The 23,252-nt window shown below is 43.3% G+C and overlaps 1 protein-coding gene across 1 annotated transcript in view; it reads right to left on the bottom strand.

The window, feature by feature from the left end:
* The window catches only part of LOC110526645 (protein unc-13 homolog C-like), a 265,368-nt gene that overhangs the window by 26,540 nt on the left and 215,576 nt on the right, over window positions 1-23,252 (bottom strand). Inside the window, exons 29-30 of the mRNA XM_036981784.1 lie at window positions 21,029-21,176; window positions 9,999-10,091 (exon numbers count right to left, since the gene is read on the bottom strand). Of these exons, the coding sequence (XP_036837679.1) occupies window positions 9,999-10,091; window positions 21,029-21,176 (241 nt within the window). The remainder of the gene's footprint in view (window positions 1-9,998; window positions 10,092-21,028; window positions 21,177-23,252) is intronic.

Raw genomic sequence — 23,252 nt, 5'->3', positions numbered from 1 at the left:
ACTAGTGTTCTGTAAAATAAGGTTTAAACCGCTGGTCTCTGTCTGACTAGTGTTCTGTAAAATAAGGTTTTAACTGCTGGTCTCTGTCTGACTAGTGTTCTGTAAAATAAGGTTTAAACCGCTGGTCTCTGACTGACTAGTGTTCTGTAAAATAAGGTTTAAACCGCTGGTCTCTGACTGACTAGTGTTCTGTAAAATAAGGTTTAAACCGCTGGTCTCTGTCTGACAAGTGTTCTGTAAAATAAGGTTTAAACCGCTGGTCTCTGACTGACTAGTGTTCTGTAAAATAAGGTTTAAACCGCTGGTCTCTGTCTCTGTCTGACTAGTGTTCTGTAAAATAAGGTTTTAACCGCTGGTCTCTGTCTCTGACTGACTAGTGTTCTGTAAAATAAGGTTTAAACCGCTGGTCTCTGACTGACTAGTGTTCTGTAAAATAAGGTTTAAACCGCTGGTCTCTGTCTCTGTCTGACTAGTGTTCTGTAAAATAAGGTTTTAACCGCTGGTCTCTGACTGACTAGTGTTCTGTAAAATAAGGTTTAAACCGCTGGTCTCTGTCTCTGTCTGACTAGTGTTCTGTAAAATAAGGTTTAAACCGCTGGTCTCTGTCTGACTAGTGTTCTGTAAAATAAGGTTTTAACTGCTGGTCTCTGTCTGACTAGTGTTCTGTAAAATAAGGTTTAAACCGCTGGTCTCTGACTGACTAGTGTTCTGTAAAATAAGGTTTAAACCGCTGGTCTCTGACTGACTAGTGTTCTGTAAAATAAGGTTTAAACCGCTGGTCTCTGACTGACTAGTGTTCTGTAAAATAAGGTTTAAACCGCTGGTCTCTGTCTCTGTCTTACTAGTGTTCTGTAAAATAAGGTTTAAACCGTTGGTCTCTGTCTCTGACTTACTAGTGTTCTGTAAAATAAGGTTTAAACCGCTGGTCTCTGACTGACTAGTGTTCTGTAAAATAAGGTTTAAACCGCTGGTCTCTGTCTCTCTCTGACTAGTGTTCTGTAAAATAAGGTTTTAACCGCTGGTCTCTGTCTGACTAGTGTTCTGTAAAATAAGGTTTAAACCGCTGGTCTCTGTCTCTGACTGAGTAGTGTTCTGTAAAATAAGGTTTAAACCGCTGGTCTCTGTCTCTGTCTTTCTAGTGTTCTGTAAAATAAGGTTTTAACCGCTGGTCTCTGACTGACTAGTGTTCTGTAAAATAAGGTTTAAACCGCTGGTCTCTGTCTCTGTCTGACTAGTGTTCTGTAAAATAAGGTTTAAACCACTGGTCTCTGTCTCTGTCTGACTAGTGTTCTGTAAAATAAGGTTTAAACCGCTGGTCTCTGTCTGACTGGTGTTCTGTAAAATAAGGTTTAAACCGCTGGTCTCTGTCTGACTAGTGTTCTGTAAAATAAGGTTTTAACTGCTGGTCTCTGTCTGACTAGTGTTCTGTAAAATAAGGTGTAAACCGCTGGTCTCTGTCTCTGACTGACTAGTGTTCTGTAAAATAAGGTTTAAACCGCTGGTCTCTGACTGACTAGTGTTCTGTAAAATAAGGTTTAAACCGCTGGTCTCTGTCTTACTAGTGTTCTGTAAAATAAGGTTTAAACCGCTGGTCTCTGTCTCTGACTTACTAGTGTTCTGTAAAATGAGGTTTAAACCGCTGGTCTCTGTCTCTGTCTTACTAGTGTTCTGTAAAATAAGGTTTAAACCGCTGGTCTCTGTCTCTGACTTACTAGTGTTCTGTAAAATAAGGTTTAAACCGCTGGTCTCTGACTGACTAGTGTTCTGTAAAATAAGGTTTAAACCGCTGGTCTCTGTCTCTGTCTGACTAGTGTTCTGTAAAATAAGGTTTAAACCGCTGGTCTCTGTCTGACTAGTGTTCTGTAAAATAAGGTTTAAACCGCTGGTCTCTGTCTCTGACTGACTAGTGTTCTGTAAAATAAGGTTTAAACCGCTGGTCTCTGTCTCTGTCTTACTAGTGTTCTGTAAAATAAGGTTTTAACCGCTGGTCTCTGACTGACTAGTGTTCTGTAAAATAAGGTTTAAACCGCTGGTCTCTGTCTCTGTCTGACTAGTGTTCTGTAAAATAAGGTTTAAACCGCTGGTCTCTGTCTCTGTCTGACTAGTGTTCTGTAAAATAAGGTTTAAAACGCTGGTCTCTGTCTCTGTCTGACTAGTGTTCTGTAAAATAAGCTTTAAAACGCTGGTCTCTGTCTCTGTCTGACTAGTGTTCTGTAAAATAAGGTTTAAAACGCTGGTCTCTGTCTCTGTCTGACTAGTGTTCTGTAAAATAAGGTTTAAAACGCTGGTCTCTGTCTCTGTCTGACTAGTGTTCTGTAAAATAAGGTTTTAACCACTGGTCTCTGTCTGACTAGTGTTCTGTAAAATAAGGTTTAAACCGCTGGTCTCTGTCTGACTAGTGTTCTGTAAAATAAGGTTTAAACCGCTGGTCTCTGTCTGACTAGTGTTCTGTAAAATAAGGTTTTAACTGCTGGTCTCTGTCTGACTAGTGTTCTGTAAAATAAGGTGTAAACCGCTGGTCTCTGTCTCTGACTGACTAGTGTTCTGTAAAATAAGGTTTAAACCGCTGGTCTCTGTCTCTGTCTTACTAGTGTTCTGTAAAATAAGGTTTAAACCGCTGGTCTCTGTCTCTGACTTACTAGTGTTCTGTAAAATAAGGTTTAAACCGCTGGTCTCTGTCTCTGTCTGACTGGTGTTCTGTAAAATAAGGTTTAAACCGCTGGTCTCTGTCTCTGTCTGACTGGTGTTCTGTAAAATAAGGTTTAAACCGCTGGTCTCTGACTGACTAGTGTTCTGTAAAATAAGGTTTAAACCGCTGGTCTCTGTCTCTGTCTGACTAGTGTTCTGTAAAATAAGGTTTAAACCGCTGGTCTCTGTCTGACTAGTGTTCTGTAAAATAAGGTTTAAACCGCTGGTCTCTGTCTCTGTCTGACTAGTGTTCTGTAAAATAAGGTTTAAACCGCTGGTCTCTATCTGACTAGTGTTCTGTAAAATAAGGTTTAAACCGCTGGTCTCTGTCTCTGTCTGACTAGTGTTCTGTAAAATAAGGTTTAAACCGCTGGTCTCTGTCTGACTAGTGTTCTGTAAAATAAGGTTTAAACCGCTGGTCTCTGTCTCTGTCTGACTAGTGTTCTGTAAAATAAGGTTTAAACCGCTGGTCTCTGTCTGACTAGTGTTCTGTAAAATAAGGTTTAAACCGCTGGTCTCTGTCTGACTAGTGTTCTGTAAAATAAGGTTTAAACCGCTGGTCTCTGTCTCTGTCTGACTAGTGTTCTGTAAAATAAGGTTTAAACCGCTGGTCTCTGTCTCTGTCTGACTAGTGTTCTGTAAAATAAGGTTTTAACCGCTGGTCTCTGTCTCTGACTGACTAGTGTTCTGTAAAATAAGGTTTAAACCGCTGGTCTCCGACTGACTAGTGTTCTGTAAAATAAGGTTTTAACCACTGGTCTCTGTCTTTGACTGACTAGTGTTCTGTAAAATAAGGTTTTAACCACTGGTCTCTGTCTCTGACTGACTAGTGTTCTGTAAAATAAGGTTTAAACCGCTGGTCTCTGTCTCTGACTGACTAGTGTTCTGTAAAATAAGGTTTAAACCACTGGTCTCTGTCTCTGTCTGACTAGTGTTCTGTAAAAAAGGTTTTAACCGCTGGTCTCTGTCTGACTAGTGTTCTGTAAAATAAGGTTTTAACCACTGGTCTCTGTCTCTGACTGACTAGTGTTCTGTAAAATAAGGTTTTAACCACTGGGGTCTGTCTCTGACTGACTAGTGTTCTGTAAAATAAGGTTTAAACCGCTGGTCTCTGTCTCTGTCTGACTAGTGTTCTGTAAAATAAGGTTTTAACCGCTGGTCTCTGTCTGACTAGTGTTCTGTAAAATAAGGTTTAAACCGCTGGTCTCTGTCTCTGTCTGACTAGTGTTCTGTAAAATAAGGTTTAAACCGCTGGTCTCTGACTGACTAGTGTTCTGTAAAATAAGGTTTTAACTGCTGGTCTCTGTCTCTGTCTGACTAGTGTTCTGTAAAATAAGGTTTAAACCGCTGGTCTCTGTCTGACTAGTGTTCTGTAAAATAAGGTTTAAACCGCTGGTCTCTGTCTCTGACTGACTAGTGTTCTGTAAAATAAGGTTTAAACCGCTGGTCTCTGTCTCTGTCTTACTAGTGTTCTGTAAAATAAGGTTTAAACCGCTGGTCTCTGACTGACTAGTGCTCTGTAAAATAAGGTTTAAACCGCTGGTCTCTGTCTTTGTCTGACTAGTGTTCTGTAAAATAAGGTTTAAACCGCTGGTCTCTGTCTGACTAGTGTTCTGTAAAATAAGGTTTTAACCGCTGGTCTCTGTCTGACTAGTGTTCTGTAAAATAAGGTTTAAACCGCTGGTCTCTGTCTGACTAGTGTTCTGTAAAATAAGGTTTAAACCGCTGGTCTCTGTCTCTGTCTGACTGGTGTTCTGTAAAATAAGGTTTTAACCGCTGGTCTCTGTCTCTGTCTGACTAGTGTTCTGTAAAATAAGGTTTAAACCGCTGGTCTCTGTCTGACTAGTGTTCTGTAAAATAAGGTTTAAACCGCTGGTCTCTGTCTCTGTCTGACTGGTGTTCTGTAAAATAAGGTTTTAACCGCTGGTCTCTGACTGACTAGTGCTCTGTAAAATAAGGTTTAAACCGCTGGTCTCTGTCTCTGTCTGACTAGTATTCTGTAAAATAAGGTTTAAACCGCTGGTCTCTGTCTCTGTCTGACTGGTGTTCTGGTCTCTGTCTCTGTCTGACTAGTGTTCTGTAAAATAAGGTTTAAACCGCTGGTCTCTGACTGACTAGTGTTCTGTAAAATAAGGTTTAAACCGCTGGTCTCTGTCTCTCTCTGACTAGTGTTCTGTAAAATAAGGTTTAAACTGCTGGTCTCTGTCTGACTAGTGTTCTGTAAAATAAGGTTTAAACCGCTGGTCTCTAAATGACTAGTGTTCTGTAAAATAAGGTTTAAACCGCCGGTCTCTGTCTCTGTCTGACTAGTGTTCTGTAAAATAAGGTTTAAACCGCTGGTCTCTGTCTCTGTCTGACTAGTGTTCTGTAAAATAAGGTTTAAACCGCTGGTCTCTGACTGACTAGTGTTCTGTAAAATAAGGTTTTAACTGCTGGTCTCTGTCTCTGTCTGACTAGTGTTCTGTAAAATAAGGTTTAAACCGCTGGTCTCTGTCTGACTAGTGTTCTGTAAAATAAGGTTTAAACCGCTGGTCTCTGTCTGACTAGTGTTCTGTAAAATAAGGTTTTAACCGCTGGTCTCTGTCTGACTAGTGTTCTGTAAAATAAGGTTTAAACCGCTGGTCTCTGTCTGACTAGTGTTCTGTAAAATAAGGTTTAAACCGCTGGTCTCTGTCTCTGTCTGACTGGTGTTCTGTAAAATAAGGTTTTAACCGCTGGTCTCTGTCTCTGTCTGACTAGTGTTCTGTAAAATAAGGTTTAAACCGCTGGTCTCTGTCTGACTAGTGTTCTGTAAAATAAGGTTTAAACCGCTGGTCTCTGTCTCTGTCTGACTGGTGTTCTGTAAAATAAGGTTTTAACCGCTGGTCTCTGACTGACTAGTGCTCTGTAAAATAAGGTTTAAACCGCTGGTCTCTGTCTCTGTCTGACTAGTATTCTGTAAAATAAGGTTTAAACCGCTGGTCTCTGTCTCTGTCTGACTGGTGTTCTGGTCTCTGTCTCTGTCTGACTAGTGTTCTGTAAAATAAGGTTTAAACCGCTGGTCTCTGACTGACTAGTGTTCTGTAAAATAAGGTTTAAACCGCTGGTCTCTGTCTCTCTCTGACTAGTGTTCTGTAAAATAAGGTTTAAACTGCTGGTCTCTGTCTGACTAGTGTTCTGTAAAATAAGGTTTAAACCGCTGGTCTCTAAATGACTAGTGTTCTGTAAAATAAGGTTTAAACCGCCGGTCTCTGTCTCTGTCTGACTAGTGTTCTGTAAAATAAGGTTTAAACCGCTGGTCTCTGTCTCTGTCTGACTAGTGTTCTGTAAAATAAGGTTTAAACCGCTGGTCTCTGACTGACTAGTGTTCTGTAAAATAAGGTTTTAACTGCTGGTCTCTGTCTCTGTCTGACTAGTGTTCTGTAAAATAAGGTTTAAACCGCTGGTCTCTGTCTGACTAGTGTTCTGTAAAATAAGGTTTAAACCGCTGGTCTCTGTCTCTGACTGACTAGTGTTCTGTAAAATAAGGTTTAAACCGCTGGTCTCTGTCTCTGTCTTACTAGTGTTCTGTAAAATAAGGTTTAAACCGCTGGTCTCTGACTGACTAGTGCTCTGTAAAATAAGGTTTAAACCGCTGGTCTCTGTCTTTGTCTGACTAGTGTTCTGTAAAATAAGGTTTAAACCGCTGGTCTCTGTCTGACTAGTGTTCTGTAAAATAAGGTTTTAACCGCTGGTCTCTGTCTGACTAGTGTTCTGTAAAATAAGGTTTAAACCGCTGGTCTCTGTCTGACTAGTGTTCTGTAAAATAAGGTTTAAACCGCTGGTCTCTGTCTCTGTCTGACTGGTGTTCTGTAAAATAAGGTTTTAACCGCTGGTCTCTGTCTCTGTCTGACTAGTGTTCTGTAAAATAAGGTTTAAACCGCTGGTCTCTGTCTGACTAGTGTTCTGTAAAATAAGGTTTAAACCGCTGGTCTCTGTCTCTGTCTGACTGGTGTTCTGTAAAATAAGGTTTTAACCGCTGGTCTCTGACTGACTAGTGCTCTGTAAAATAAGGTTTAAACCGCTGGTCTCTGTCTCTGTCTGACTAGTATTCTGTAAAATAAGGTTTAAACCGCTGGTCTCTGTCTCTGTCTGACTGGTGTTCTGGTCTCTGTCTCTGTCTGACTAGTGTTCTGTAAAATAAGGTTTAAACCGCTGGTCTCTGACTGACTAGTGTTCTGTAAAATAAGGTTTAAACCGCTGGTCTCTGTCTCTCTCTGACTAGTGTTCTGTAAAATAAGGTTTAAACTGCTGGTCTCTGTCTGACTAGTGTTCTGTAAAATAAGGTTTAAACCGCTGGTCTCTAAATGACTAGTGTTCTGTAAAATAAGGTTTAAACCGCCGGTCTCTGTCTCTGTCTGACTAGTGTTCTGTAAAATAAGGTTTAAACCGCTGGTCTCTGACTGACTAGTGTTCTGTAAAATAAGGTTTAAACCGCTGGTCTCTGACTGACTAGTGTTCTGTAAAATAAGGTTTTAACTGCTGGTCTCTGTCTCTGTCTGACTAGTGTTCTGTAAAATAAGGTTTAAACCGCTGGTCTCTGTCTGACTAGTGTTCTGTAAAATAAGGTTTAAACCGCTGGTCTCTGTCTGACTAGTGTTCTGTAAAATAAGGTTTTAACCGCTGGTCTCTGTCTGACTAGTGTTCTGTAAAATAAGGTTTAAACCGCTGGTCTCTGTCTGACTAGTGTTCTGTAAAATAAGGTTTAAACCGCTGGTCTCTGTCTCTGTCTGACTGGTGTTCTGTAAAATAAGGTTTTAACCGCTGGTCTCTGTCTCTGTCTGACTAGTGTTCTGTAAAATAAGGTTTAAACCGCTGGTCTCTGTCTGACTAGTGTTCTGTAAAATAAGGTTTAAACCGCTGGTCTCTGTCTCTGTCTGACTGGTGTTCTGTAAAATAAGGTTTTAACCGCTGGTCTCTGACTGACTAGTGCTCTGTAAAATAAGGTTTAAACCGCTGGTCTCTGTCTCTGTCTGACTAGTATTCTGTAAAATAAGGTTTAAACCGCTGGTCTCTGTCTCTGTCTGACTGGTGTTCTGGTCTCTGTCTCTGTCTGACTAGTGTTCTGTAAAATAAGGTTTAAACCGCTGGTCTCTGACTGACTAGTGTTCTGTAAAATAAGGTTTAAACCGCTGGTCTCTGTCTCTCTCTGACTAGTGTTCTGTAAAATAAGGTTTAAACTGCTGGTCTCTGTCTGACTAGTGTTCTGTAAAATAAGGTTTAAACCGCTGGTCTCTAAATGACTAGTGTTCTGTAAAATAAGGTTTAAACCGCCGGTCTCTGTCTCTGTCTGACTAGTGTTCTGTAAAATAAGGTTTAAACCGCTGGTCTCTGTCTCTGTCTGACTAGTGTTCTGTAAAATAAGGTTTAAACCGCTGGTCTCTGACTGACTAGTGTTCTGTAAAATAAGGTTTTAACTGCTGGTCTCTGTCTCTGTCTGACTAGTGTTCTGTAAAATAAGGTTTAAACCGCTGGTCTCTGTCTGACTAGTGTTCTGTAAAATAAGGTTTAAACCGCTGGTCTCTGTCTCTGACTGACTAGTGTTCTGTAAAATAAGGTTTAAACCGCTGGTCTCTGTCTCTGTCTTACTAGTGTTCTGTAAAATAAGGTTTAAACCGCTGGTCTCTGACTGACTAGTGCTCTGTAAAATAAGGTTTAAACCGCTGGTCTCTGTCTTTGTCTGACTAGTGTTCTGTAAAATAAGGTTTAAACCGCTGGTCTCTGTCTGACTAGTGTTCTGTAAAATAAGGTTTTAACCGCTGGTCTCTGTCTGACTAGTGTTCTGTAAAATAAGGTTTAAACCGCTGGTCTCTGTCTGACTAGTGTTCTGTAAAATAAGGTTTAAACCGCTGGTCTCTGTCTCTGTCTGACTGGTGTTCTGTAAAATAAGGTTTTAACCGCTGGTCTCTGTCTCTGTCTGACTAGTGTTCTGTAAAATAAGGTTTAAACCGCTGGTCTCTGTCTGACTAGTGTTCTGTAAAATAAGGTTTAAACCGCTGGTCTCTGTCTCTGTCTGACTGGTGTTCTGTAAAATAAGGTTTTAACCGCTGGTCTCTGACTGACTAGTGCTCTGTAAAATAAGGTTTAAACCGCTGGTCTCTGTCTCTGTCTGACTAGTATTCTGTAAAATAAGGTTTAAACCGCTGGTCTCTGTCTCTGTCTGACTGGTGTTCTGGTCTCTGTCTCTGTCTGACTAGTGTTCTGTAAAATAAGGTTTAAACCGCTGGTCTCTGACTGACTAGTGTTCTGTAAAATAAGGTTTAAACCGCTGGTCTCTGTCTCTCTCTGACTAGTGTTCTGTAAAATAAGGTTTAAACTGCTGGTCTCTGTCTGACTAGTGTTCTGTAAAATAAGGTTTAAACCGCTGGTCTCTAAATGACTAGTGTTCTGTAAAATAAGGTTTAAACCGCCGGTCTCTGTCTCTGTCTGACTAGTGTTCTGTAAAATAAGGTTTAAACCGCTGGTCTCTGACTGACTAGTGTTCTGTAAAATAAGGTTTAAACCGCTGGTCTCTGTCTGACTGGTGTTCTGTAAAATAAGGTTTAAACCGCTGGTCTCTGTCTCTGACTGACTAGTGTTCTGTAAAATAAGGTTTAAACCGCTGGTCTCTGTCTCTGACTGACTAGTGTTCTGTAAAATAAGGTTTAAACCGCTGGTCTCTGTCTCTGTCTGACTAGTGTTCTGTAAAATAAGGTTTAAACCGCTGGTCTCTGTCTGACTAGTGTTCTGTAAAATAAGGTTTAAACCGCTGGTCTCTGACTGACTAGTGTTCTGTAAAATAAGGTTTAAACCGCTTGTCTCTGTCTGACTAGTGTTCTGTAAAATAAGGTTTAAACCACTGGTCTCTGTCTGACTAGTGTTCTGTAAAATAAGGTTTAAACCGCTGGTCTCTGTCTCTGTCTGACTAGTGTTCTGTAAAATAAGGTTTTAACCGCTGGTCTCTGACTGACTAGTGTTCTGTAGTATAGGGTTTTAACCACTGGTCTCTGACTGACTAGTGTTCTGTAGTATAGGGTTTCAAGTAGGACGTAGTGTAGCAGCAGTCTATTTGATAATGACCACAGCTTAACAGTAGCCTAAAACTAAAATCCAACTATCCATGTTCCTCCTAGTGGTTCCTCTTTGAACATTACAGGTATGAATAGATTTGACTAAGAATGATACATCGTTGTTGTAATGTGCTTATCTAAGGGGTAAAGTGAGGTTTAATTGTTTCACAGTTTCAGCTTTCCTCCTCTGTGTGTTTGTGTACAGGAATGGCATGTGTGAGTGCTTGTGTGTGTGTGTCTCACCCTTCACGTTGACTTTGTGCTCTCCGGTGCCAGGGTGAGAGATGAGATCCACTTGCATGGACACCTCCCCCACGGAGCTGTCGGTAGACTGACCTGCAGACCAACAACACAACACTACCGTCAGAGAGAGAGAGAGAAGGAGAGATAGACACCTCCCCCACGGAGCTGTCGGTAGACTGACCTGCAGACCAACAACACAACACTACCGTCAGAGAGAGAGAGAGAAGGAGAGATAGACACCTCCCCCATGGAGCCGTTGGTAGACTGACCTGCAGAACAACAACACAACACTACTGTAAGAGAGAGAGAGAGAGAGAGAGAGAGAGAGAGAGAGAGAGAGAGAGAGAGAGAGAGAGTGAGAGAGGAGGAGAGAGAGCACATTGAGACCTCACCTGGAGATCACCATACAAGACTACCATCAGAGAGAGAGAGGAGAGAGAAGGAGAGAGGAGGAATAGGAGAGAGAGAGGGAGAAAAAGAGGGGAAGAGATGAGGAGAGTGAGAGAGTGAGGTGTGAGACAGGGATGCAGATTAAGCCACACCCTCTTCAACATATGTATCAATGAAAAGTCTGCAGCACCCGGCCTCACCCTACTAGAATCTGAAGTCAAATGTCTACTGTTTGCTGATGATCTGGTGCTTCTGTCACCAACCAAGGAGGGCCTACAGCAGCACCTAGATATTCTGCACAGATTCTGCCAGACCTGGGCCCTGACAGTAAATCTCAGTAAGACCAAAATAATGGTGTTCCAAAAAATGTCCAGTCGCCAGGACCACAATTACAAATTTCATCTAGACACCATTGCCCTAGAGCACACAAAAAACTATACATACCTTGGCCTAAACGTCAGTGCCACAGGTAAATTCCACAAAGCTGTGAACGATCTGAGAGACAAGGCAAGAAGGGCATTCTATGCCATCAAAAGGAACATAAAATTCAACATACCAATTAGGATCTGGCTAAAAATACTTGAATCAGTCCATTGCCGCTCAATAGAGTCCATTGCCGCTCACCAACCAAGATTTCACAAAATGGGACGAACGCCAAATTGAGACTCTGCATGCAGAATTCTGCAAAAAATATCCTCTGTGTACAACGTAGAACACCAAATAATGCATGCAGAGCAGAATTAGGCCGATACCCACTAATTATCAAAATCCAGAAAAGAGCCGTTAAATTCTACAACCACCTAAAAGGAAGCAATTCTCAAACCTTCCATAACAAAGCCATCACCTACAGAGAGATGAACCTGAAGAAGATTATCCTAAGCAAGCTGGTCCTGGGGCTCTGTTCACAAACACAAACACACCCTACAGAGCCCCAGGACAGCAGCACAATTAGACCCAAGCAAATAATGAGAAAACAAAAAGATAATTACTTGACTCATTGGAAAGAATTAACAAAAAAACAGAGCAAACTAGAATGCTATTTGGCCCTAAATAGAGAGTACACAGTGGCAGAATACCTGACCACTGTGACTGACCCAAACTTAAGGAAAGCTTTGACTATGTACAGACTCAGTGAGCATAGCCTTGCTATTGAGAAAGGCCGCCGTAGGCAGACCTGGCTCTCAAGAGAAGACAGGCTATGTGCACACTGCCCACAAAATGAGGTGGAAACTGAGCTGCACTTCCTAACCTCCTGTCCAATGTATGACCATATTAGAGAGACATGTTTCCCTCAGATTACACAGATCCACAACGAATTAAAAAACAAACCCAATTTTGATAAACTCCCATATCTACTGGGTGAAATTCCACAGTGTGCCATCACAGCAGCAAGATTTGTGACCTGTTGCCACAAGAAAAGGGCAACCAGTGAAGAACTAACACCATTGTAAATACAACCCTTATTTATTTCCCCTTGTGTACTTTAACCATTTGTACATTGTTACAAGACTGTATATATATATAATATGACATTTGTAATGTCTTCATTGTTTTGAAACTTCTGTATGTGTAATGTTTAGTGTTAATATGTATTGTTTATTTCACTTTTGTATATTATCTGCCTCATTTGGCAATGTTAACACATGTTTCCCATGCCAATAAAGCCCCTTGAATTGAATTGAATTGAAAGGGAGAGAAAAAGAGAGAGAGTGAGAGAGAGAATAATCAACTGCATTGACCTGATACTCATCACAACCACATGTTGTAAGAGAGTCAGAGGGGAGAGACAGAGAGAGAGAAAAGGAGACAGAGAGAGAGAAAAGGAGAGATAAAGAAAAGGATAGATAGAGAGAGAGAAAAGGAGACAGAGAGAGAGAAAAGGAGAGATAAAGAAAAGGATAGACAGAGAGAGAGAAAAGGAGACAGAGAGAGAGAAAAGGAGAGATAAAGAAAAGGATAGATAGAGAGAGAGAAAAGGAGAGAGAGAGAAAAGGAGAGAGAGAGAAAAGGAGACAGAGAGAAAAGAGAGAGAAAAGAGAGAGAGAGACAGAGAGAGAGAAAAGGAGAGAGAGAAGAGAGAGAGAGAGAGACAGAGAGAGAGAAAAGGAGAGAGAGAGAAAAAGAGAGACAGGGAGAGAGAAAAGGTGAGACAGGGAGTCAAAAAGACAAAAACACTGCATCTCAAATGAGGTTACACACACACACTGATCCAGAAAGGTAGAGGAGAAACCCCTGTGGTAGTGACTGAAACATAAACTGCAACATGAAGAGAATGATTCACTCCACTTCCTCCTGTGTCACTCTGAGAAGTAGGGATCTCTGGAAACCAGTGACAAAAGAAAAACAAGCTACAGAGAAAACAAAACAACACATGGAGCTGTAGATAAATGCATTAAGCTCTGAGTAAAAGAACAGAACAGAAGTGCACACACACACGCACGCACGCACACACACACACACACACACACACACACACACACATACATACACACGCACACGCACGCACGCACGCACTCGCACACACACACACACACACACACACACACACACACACAGAATGGTAACGCAAAGTGCTGCCCTACACAGGGACTCCAACCATTTAGGACCACTACCCTCTCTGGAGCAGAGAGAACAAACACACATTAAATATGGAGGTGCACTCAATGACAGACCCAGGAGGGAGAAAGAGAGAGAGCGGGGGTGAAAGAGAGGGAGGGAGAGAGAAATAGAGATGAGGATAGGGGGGAAGAGAGTGATAGAGATGAACCAGAGAGAGGAGGAGGAGAAAGAAGTGTGTGAGAGAGAGAGAGCCAGACAGAGAGACAGAGCGACAAAGAGACAGAAACATGGACACAGAGAGAACAGCCAGACGTAGGGCTTGTAACATAGACAGAACAGCCAGACGTGGGGGTAGTAACATAGACAGAATAGCCAGACGTAGGGGTAGTAACATAGACAGAAAAGCCAGACGTGGGGATAGTAACATAGACAGAACAGCCAGACGTGGGGGTAGTAACATAGACAGAACAGCCAGACGTAGGGGTAGAAACATAGACAGAACAGCCAGACATGGGAGGTAGTAACACAAACAGAACAGCCAGATGTAGGGGTAGAAACATAGACAGAACAGCCAGACGTGGGGGGTAGTAACATAGACAGAACAGCCAGACGTGGGGGTAGTAACATAGACAGAACAGTCAGACGTGGGGGGTAGTAACATAGACAGGACAGCCAGACATGGGAGGTAGTAACACAAACAGAACAGCCAGATGTAGGGGTAGAAACATAGACAGAACAGCCAGACGTGGGGGGTAGTAACATAGACAGAACAGCCAGACGTAGGGGTAGAAACATAGACAGAACAGCCAGACGTGGGGGGTAGTAACATAGACAGGACAGCCAGACGTGGGGGTAGTAACACAGACAGAACATCCAGACGTGGGGGTAGTAACATAGACAGAACAGCCAGATGTGTGGGTAGTAAAACAGACAGAACAGCAGACGTGGGGGTAGTAACATAGACGGAACAGCCAGACGTGTGGGTAGTAAAACAGACAGAGGGCCAGACGTGGGGGTAGTAACATAGACAGAACAGCCAGAAGCGGGGGTAGTAACATAGACGGAACAGCCAGACGTGGGGATAGTAACATAGACAGAGGGCCAGACGTGGGGGTAGTAACATAGACAGAACAGCCAGAAGCGGGGGTAGTAACACAGACAGAGGGCCAGACGTGGGGGTAGTAACATAGACAGAACAGCCAGACATGGGGGTAGTAACATAGACAGAGGGCCAGACTTGGGGATAGTAACATAGACAGAACAGCCAGAAGTGGGGGTAGTAACATAGACAGAGGGCCAGACTTGGGGGTAGTAACATAGACAGAGGGCCAGACGTGGGGGTAGTAACACAGACAGAGGGCCAGAAGTGGGGGTACTAACACAGACAGAGGGCCAGACGTGGGGGTCGTAAAACAGACAGAACAGCCAGACGTGGGGGTAGTAACATAGACGGAACAGCCAGACATGGGGGTAGTAACACAGACAGAGGGCCAGACAGAGGGGTAGTAACATAGACTAAACAGCCAGACATGGGGGTAGTAACACAGACAGAGGGCCAGACGTGGGGGTAGTAACATTGACAGAACAGCCAGACATGGGGGTAGTAACATAGACAGAGGGCCAGACGTGGGGATAGTAACATAGACAGAACAGCCAGAAGTGGGGGTAGTAACATAGACAGAGGGCCAGACTTGGGGGTAGTAACACAGACAGAGGGCCAGAAGTGGGGGTACTAACACAGACAGAGGGCCAGACGTGGGGGTAGTAAAACAGACAGAACAGCCAGACGTGGGGGTAGTAACATATACGGAACAGCCAGACATGGGGGTAGTAACACAGACAGAGGGCCAGACGTCGGGGTAGTAACATAGACTAAACAGCCAGACATGGGGGTAGTAACACAGACAGAGGGCAGACGTGGGGGTAGTAACATTGACAGAACAGCCAGACATGGGGGTAGTAACATAGACAGAGGGCCAGACGTGGGGATAGTAACATAGACAGAACAGCCAGAAGTGGGGGTAGTAACATAGAAAGAGGGCCAGACTTGGGGGTAGTAACATAGACAGAGGGCCAGACGTGGGGGTAGTAACACAGACAGAGGGCCAGAAGTGGGGGTACTAACACAGACAGAGGGCCAGACGTGGGGGTAGTAAAACAGACAGAACAGCCAGACGTGGGGGTAGTAACATATACGGAACAGCCAGACATGGGGGTAGTAACACAGACAGAGGGCCAGACGTCGGGGTAGTAACATAGACTAAACAGCCAGACATGGGGGTAGTAACACAGACAGAGGGCCAGACGTGGGGGTAGTAACATTGACAGAACAGCCAGACATGGGGGTAGTAACATAGACAGAGGGCCAGAAGTGGGGATAGTAACGTAGACAGAGGGCCAGATGTGGGGATAGTAACATAGACAGAGGGCCAGAAGTGGGGATAGTAACGTAGACAGAGGGCCAGATGTGGGGATAATAACATAGACAGAGGGCCAGAAGTGGGGATAGTAACGTAGACAGAGGGCCAGATGTGGGGATAGTAACATAGACAGAGGGCCAGATGTGGGGATAGCAACATAGACAGAACAGCCAGACGTGGGGATAGTAACATAGACAGAGGGCCAGAAGTGGGGATAGTAACATAGACAGAACAGCCAGACTTGGGGATAGTAACATAGACAGAGGGCCAGAAGTGGGGATAGTAACATAGACAGAACAGCCAGACGTGGGGATAGTAACACAGACAGAGGGCCAGAAGTGGGGATAGTAACAGACAGAACAGCCAGAAGTGGGGGTAGTAACACAGACAGAGGGCCAGAAGTGGGGATAGTAACAGACAGAACAGCCAGACGTGGGGGTAGTAACACAGACAGAGGGCCAGACGTGGGGGTAGTAACACAGACAGAGGGCCAGACGTGGGAGTAGTAACATAAACAGGACAGCCAGACAAGCGGGTAGTGACACAGGCAGAACAGCCAGGTGTGGGGGTAGTAACACAGACAGAGGGCCAGAAGTGGGGATAGTAACAGACAGAACAGACAGACGTGGGGGTAGTAACACAGACAGAGGGCCAGACGTGGGGATAGTAACATAGACAGAGGGCCAGACGTGGGGGTAGTAACACAGACAGAGGGCTAGACGTGGGGGTAGCAACATAGACAGAGGGCCAGACGTGGGGGTAGTAACACAGACAGAGGGACAGAAGTGGGGGTACTAACACAGACAGAGGGCAAGATTTGCCGGTAGTAACATACTGTAGACATATTTGTACTGTTGTTTGTGTGTCTGTTGTTTCATTACCAGCCTAGTTGATACGATGTCTAATCAATATGTTGCCAAACAAGCAGAGGCTATTAGAGCAGGAGCTGATGAAGGGAGAGAGAAGGAGAGAGAGAGAGAGAGAGAGTCAGGGAGAGAGAGAGAGAGAGAGAGAGAGAGAGGGAGGGAGAGAGAGAGAGAGAGAGGGAGAGAGGTAGAGAGAGAGAGAGAGAGAGAGGGAGAGGGAGAGAGAGGGAGAGAGAGAGAGAGAGAGAGAGAGAGAGAGAGAGAGAGAGAGAGGGAGAGAGAGAGAGAGAGAGAGAGAGGGAGAGAGAGAGAGGGAGAGAGAGAGAGAGAGAGAGGGAGAGAGAGAGAGAGAGAGAGAGAGAGAGGGAGCGAGAGAGCTGATGAATGGATCCTGATTAGGGAGGGGGATATCACGACAACATAATTAAGACCTGGAACAGGGGAAATCAACACGCTAACAACCAATAAAATTCAAGTCAGTTGAGGTCAGTTTTTTTTATGTCCCAATACCTTGGCATCGGGTCTATGAACTGACATATAAAACAACAATTGACTCATCAAGTCATTAGTTTCAATTTAAGCTACTATATAAAATACTTGCTACAAAAAAAATCTCAATATGTGGGGCATTGAACAGTCATTCTTGTGCAGACTCTGTCACGAGGAAACATAATCAATAGAATATATTTTCTGGTACTGTCTATCTGTGGCTTGCTTTTGGAGTCAGGTCCAGGAATGATTGTTATGTCATAATATCAGGGTTCAGATGGAACTGCAAACTGTATTGTTAGGAGATCTGAAAAAAACCCATCAGTCAATGAGAAATATCATTCTAGTCTTTTTAGTACAATATCAGTAGAAATGTTCTACATCTGCGTAAAATGGAGGGATTTATTGCAAAAGGAAATATTAAAATGACGTTATACTGGGAAAGATGGGCTGTTCTGTGGACAACGGAGGGTTGGAGTTAAGATCAGAATTAATTGGAGGTTTGGCCGCACTTGAAGAAAGAAGAAATTAGGAATATATGTATAATTATTTCACTACAGGTACTGTAGATGTGAGTTAAAATAGCTGTAGCAGTAGAATATTTATTGTCCGTTAGTTTACTCCAATCAGGTTAGGATGGTAGGATCGCTAGTTTACTCCAATCAGGTTAGGATGGTAGGATCGCTAGTTTACTCCAATCAGGTTAGGATGGTAGGATCGTTAGTTTACTCCAATCAGGTTAGGATGGTAGGATAGCTAGTTTACTCCAATCAGGTTAGGATGGTAGGATCGTTAGTTTACTCCAATCAGGTTAGGATGGTAGGATCGCTAGTTTACTACAATCAGGTTAGGATGGTAGGATCACTAGTTTACTCCAATCAGGTTAGGATGGTAGGATCGCTAGTTTACTCCAATCAGGTTAGGGATGGTAGGATCGTTAGTTTACTTCAATCTGGTTAGGGATGGTAGGATTGTTAGTTTATTCCAATCAGGTTAGTTTACTCCAATCAGGTAAGGCCCGCGTCCATAGAAAAAAAAAGAAAGTAAGGCCCGCGTCCATAGAGACACATACCAGCTCTACTGGTAGTACTGCTACTACCAGCAGTACTACACCTGCACCTGTCGACGACACAAGTTGCTCTACTTCCACGAGCACATCCAATGGATAAACACACACGATGGCATACGCAATATGCAGACACGTACACATGGATTTTGTACTGTATATACAGTTGAAGTCAGAATTTTACATACACTATTTTACATAGCCAAATACTTTTAAACTCAGTTTTTCACAATTCCTGACATTTAATCCTAGTAAATATTCCCTGTCTTGGGACAGATAGGATCACCACATTATTTTAAGAATGTGAAATGTCAGAATAATAGTAGAGATAATGGTAGAAATAATGATTTCTTTCAGCCTTTATTTCTTTCATCACATTCCCAGTGGGTCAGAAGTGTACATACACTCAATTAGTATTTGGTAGCATTGCCTTAAAATGGTTTAACTTGGGTCAAACGATTTGGGTAGCCTTCCACAAGTATCCCACAATAAGTTGTGTGAATTTTGGCCCATTCCTCCTGACAAAGCTGGTGTAACTGAGTCAGGTTTTAGGCCTCCTTGCTTGCACACGCTTTTTCAGTTCTGTCCACACATTTTCTATAGGATTGAGGTCAGGGCTTTGTGATGGCCACTCCAATACCTTGACTTTGTTGTCCTTAAGCCATTTTACCACAACTTTGGAAGTATGCTTGGGGTCATTGTCCATTTGGAAGACCCATTTGCGACCAAGCTTTAACTTCCTGACTGATGTCTTGAGATTTTGCTTCAATATATCCACATAATTTTACTTCCTGATGATGCCATCTATTTTGTGAAGTGCACCAGTCCCTCCTGCAGCAAAGCACCTCCACCACATGATGCTGCCACCCCCGTGCTTCACGGTTCGGATGGTGTTCTTCGGCTTGCAAGCCTCCCCCTTTATCCTCCAAACATAATGATGGCCATTATGGGCAAACAGTTCTATTTTTGCACGATTTTGTACGAAAAGTATGATCTTTGTCCCCATGTGCAGTTCCAAACCGTAGTCTGGTTTTTTTTAATGGCGGTTTTTCGAGCAGTGGCTTCTTCCTTGCTGAGCGGCCTTTCAGGTTATGTTGATATAGGACTCGTTTTACTGTGGATATAGATACTTTTGTACCTGTTTCCTCCAGCTTCTTCACAAGGTCCTTTGCTGTTGTTCTGGGATTGATTTGCATTTCTCACACCAAAGTACGTTCATCTCTAGGAGACAGAACGCGTCTCCTTCCTGAGCTGTATGATGGCTGCGTCGTCCCATGGTGTTTATACTTGCATACTATTGTTTGTACAGATGAACGTGGTACCTTCAGGCGTTTGGAAATTGCTCCCAAGGATGAACCAGACTTGTGGAGGTCTACAATTTTATTTCTGAGGTCTTGGCTGATTTCTTTTGATTTTCCCATGATGTCAAGCAAAGAGGCACTGAGTTTGAAGGTAGACCTTGAAATACATTCACAGGTACGCCTCCAATTGACTCAAATGATGTCAATTAGCCTATCAGAAGCTTCTAAAGCCATGACATCATTTTCTGGAATTTTCCAAATTGTTTAAAGGCACAGTCAACTTAGTGTATGTAAACTTCTGACCCACTGGATTTGTGATACAGTGAATTATAAGTGAAATAATCTGCCTGTAAACAATTGTTGGAAAAATGACTTGTGTCATGCATAAAGTAGATGTCCTAACCGACTTGCCAAAACTATGGTTTGTTAACAAGAAATTTGTGGAGTGGTTGAAAACCTATTAATGACTCCAACCTAAGTGTATGTAAACCTAAACATTCATTTTTAATAAATGTATTGTAATGTATGTGTGTGGCAGGCTTACAATGATGGCAAAAAAACAGCGACAGAGAGAGAGAGAGAGAGAGAGAGAGAGAGAGAGAGAGAGCAACAGAGAGAGCGACAGAGAGAGAGAGAGAGAGGGAGAGAGAGAGAGAGAGAGAGAGAGAGAGAGAGAGAGAGAGAGGAAAAGAGAGAGCAACAAAGAGAGAGCGACAGAGAGAGAAAGCGACAGAGAGAGAGAGAGAGAGAGCGACAAAGAGAGAGCAACAAAGAGAGAGCGACAGAGAGAGAGAGAGAGAGAGAGAGAGAGGAAAAGAGAGAGCAACAAAGAGAGCGCGAAAGAGAGAGAGAGCGACAGAGAGAGAGAGAGAGAGAGAGAGAGAGAGCGACAGAGAGAGAGAGCGAGCGGAAAAGAGAGCAAAAAAGAGAGAGCGACAGAGAGAGAAAGCGACAGAGAGAGAGAGAGAGAGAGCGACAAAGAGAGAGCAACAAAGAGAGAGCGACAGAGAGAGAGAGCAACAGAGAGAAAGAGAGAGAGAGAGAGCGGAAAAGAGAGAGCAACAAAGAGAGAGCGACAGAGAGAGAAAGCGACAGAGAGAGAGAGAGACAAAGAGAGAGCAACAAAGAGAGAGCGACAGAGAGAGAGCGACAGAGAGAGAGTGAGTGAGAAAGAGAGAGAGTGACAGAGAGCAAAATAGAGTGAGTGAGAAAGAGAGAGAGAAGCAAGAGTAAAATAGAAAGATAAAGGGATTGAAGGAGGCAGTAGATGAAAAATGCAATTACTGCAATAACCATCTCACACGGTAAACTGAAGAGAAACCAAGCTGACATGGAAAAACACTGCAGCCCACTTTAAGAGGAGCAAGGATAACTATCACAGGGTCACAGGAGGTTGGTGGCACCTTAATTGGGGAGGATGGGCTCATAGTAATGGCTGTAATGGAATAAATGGAGTGGTATCCAGCTCATCAAACACATGATACAATTCCCTTCATCCCATTCTAGTCCTCCCCTAACCAGCCTCCTGTGAGCAGGGTTAGGAAGTTAACTGAAGTTCTAATTCCAATTTCCATCAATGCTTCTCTATGAGAAAGAATGGAATTGGAATTTCTTCCTGAATTGACTGAAATGGAATTGACCTAAACCCTGGACTCTAATCCTAACCTCTAGAGAGGACATTTGGGGACTTTCAGGGACATTTGGGGAAACAGATTAAGTGTACTCGGATGTATTAGGGTGCATATACTAGCGGAAGTGTCCTTAACTTTGGAGCTTAGGTTGCAAATCTACTAAGTTCAGTGTCCTAACTTTGACAGGTTTGGTTGCATATCTACTAGCTCAGTGTCCTTATCTTGAGAGCTTTGGGTGCATATCTACTAGCTCATTGTCCTTATCTTGAGAGGTTTGGGATGCATATCTACTAGCTCAGTGTCCTTACCTTGAGAGGTTTGGGTGCATATATACTTCTTGATCAAGGCATCGGTAGGCTGTGTGTAAAGGCTCAAAGCATATTTGAGGGACTTGAGGTCAGGGCTCTTCTCAAGGAACGTCTTCTTCAGACCGTTTCCTCCGGCGTGGAAATATTGCTACGGAAAAGAGAGAGAGAGAAAGGAAAAAAGAAAGAAGGAAAGCGTACTGAGTCAGAGCCACTTTATTCACTGTCTTCAGTCTTCAGACCAGAAGGAGAACAGACATAGTCAGTACATTTAGCCTGCTTGTCTGTCCCGTAAAACAAAGATGCTGTATATGTATGTTAAAAGACTCCAGAGTGGCGCAGCGGTCGTAGGCACTGCATCTCAGTGCTAAAGGTGTCACTACAGACCCTGGTTCGATCCCGGGCTGTATCACAACCGGCCGTGATCGGGAGTCCCATAGGGCGTTGCACAATTGTCCCAGCGTCATCCAGGTTATTAGGGGAGGGTTTTGTCTGGGTAGACCGTCATTGTAAAATAAGAATTTGTTTTTAACTGACTTGCCTAGTTAAATAAAGGTAAAATAAAAAATATATATATGCAGACAGACTGTTCCTTTTTCTTTTCTGGGATAGTCACCTGTTGAAGTGTCCTGGAGGTAGGACTACTTTTTTAGAATTGTCCTCCCAGTTGAGCACCTGGTTACCCTTTTTGTTAAAGCTGGGCTGACGTTTACTTGGGTAAGCTTACATTCACCATATTCCTTTTAATGTTGGTTCCTCAGATCAGATTGAAAACATACATGTTCATGTACCTTTAAGTCTTCTGACCAGACTGACTGTATAGGAGACTGTGTGGGAGAGATAATAAGCATGTTTGCTTAACAGCTGTCAAACTGCTTGTATAACAGTACATCTTCCTCCCTCCTAAAGTCTGCTACTTGATCTCAGGTCCTCTGTCTTGCAAACACTCGACAACACCTGAGCCAGCTACACCACTGAAAAAGCTAGCAATTCAAGGCATTTCAATCTGAGGAGTGAGGTTACCAATAAAACTTGGGTACACTCAGACCAGATAGAACACGTACAGAGTTAATGTACTTTTCACATCTTCAGACCAGACTGTGTGGAAGACTGTGTGGGAGAGGTAATAACTATGTATGCTTATCCAGGCTGGCAGCAGTAGGCCTAATAAAAATGTACTCTGTACTGTTGCATTAAGACAGAGGATAATTGCTTACAGTCCTGCCACATACACACACTCCACCCCCTCACACACTCTCCACCTCACTGGAGTTCATGAGTTCATAGGTCATCCTCCATTGGCTCTGGAAGAAGAAAGTCATGTTCAGATATAATCCAGTCACCGATGCATTATGGAATATCGGATACAGACTGAAAACAGTGGGTGAGTCAATGAGCCAAAGCTGCTCAGAGTAAATGATCCTAAGCGCTGTAGCTCTGTGTTCCAAATGACATCCTATTACCTATAGCAAACTACTTCTGATCAAAAGTAGTGTCCTACATAGGGCATACAGTGTCATTTGGGACTAAGCTCTGTAGCTCTGCTGCCTCGGCAGAATAGGCACAACACAGATTCACTCTGAAGATACCATAGGTGTTGATGAGGGAAGAACGGCAGAGAAACCATCAAAGACATATCCAACACAACACCAACTCCAAGAGCTAGTCCACACAACACCAACTCCAAGAGCTAGTCCACACAACTCCAAGAGCTAGCCCACTCAACACCAACTCCAAGAGCTAGTCCACACAACACCAAGAGCTAGCCCACACAACACCAACTCCAAGATCTAGTCCACACAACACCAACTCCAAGAGCTAGTCTACACAACACCAACTCTAAGAGCTAGTCCACACAACACCAAGAGCTAGCCCACACAACACCAACTCCAAAAGCTAGCCCACACAACACCAACTCCAAGAGCTAGTCCACACAACACCAACTCCAAGATCTAGTCCACACAACTCCAAGAGCTAGCCCACACAACACCAACTTCAAGAGCTCCATACAACACCAACAAAAACATCAACAACAAAACATTTTGTCACATACACGGATATGTGTATCATATTATCATCTCACCACCACCTGAAAAATCAGATAAATGGATAGATGAATGTATCTCTGCTAGTCTCTCTCCCTGCTTCCCTCCCTCTCGCTCTCCTCTCTGTCTTCCTTTAAGTCTTTAACCAGTCCTGCATTCAGCCTGTGTATCTCTGCTAGTCC

Source organism: Oncorhynchus mykiss, chromosome 6 (assembly GCF_013265735.2).
Source record: "Oncorhynchus mykiss isolate Arlee chromosome 6, USDA_OmykA_1.1, whole genome shotgun sequence".
In the NCBI taxonomy this organism is placed as follows: domain Eukaryota; kingdom Metazoa; phylum Chordata; class Actinopteri; order Salmoniformes; family Salmonidae; genus Oncorhynchus; species Oncorhynchus mykiss.
Note: the sequence above shows the minus strand (reverse complement) of the source record. Positions and strands in the feature narration are given on the sequence as shown.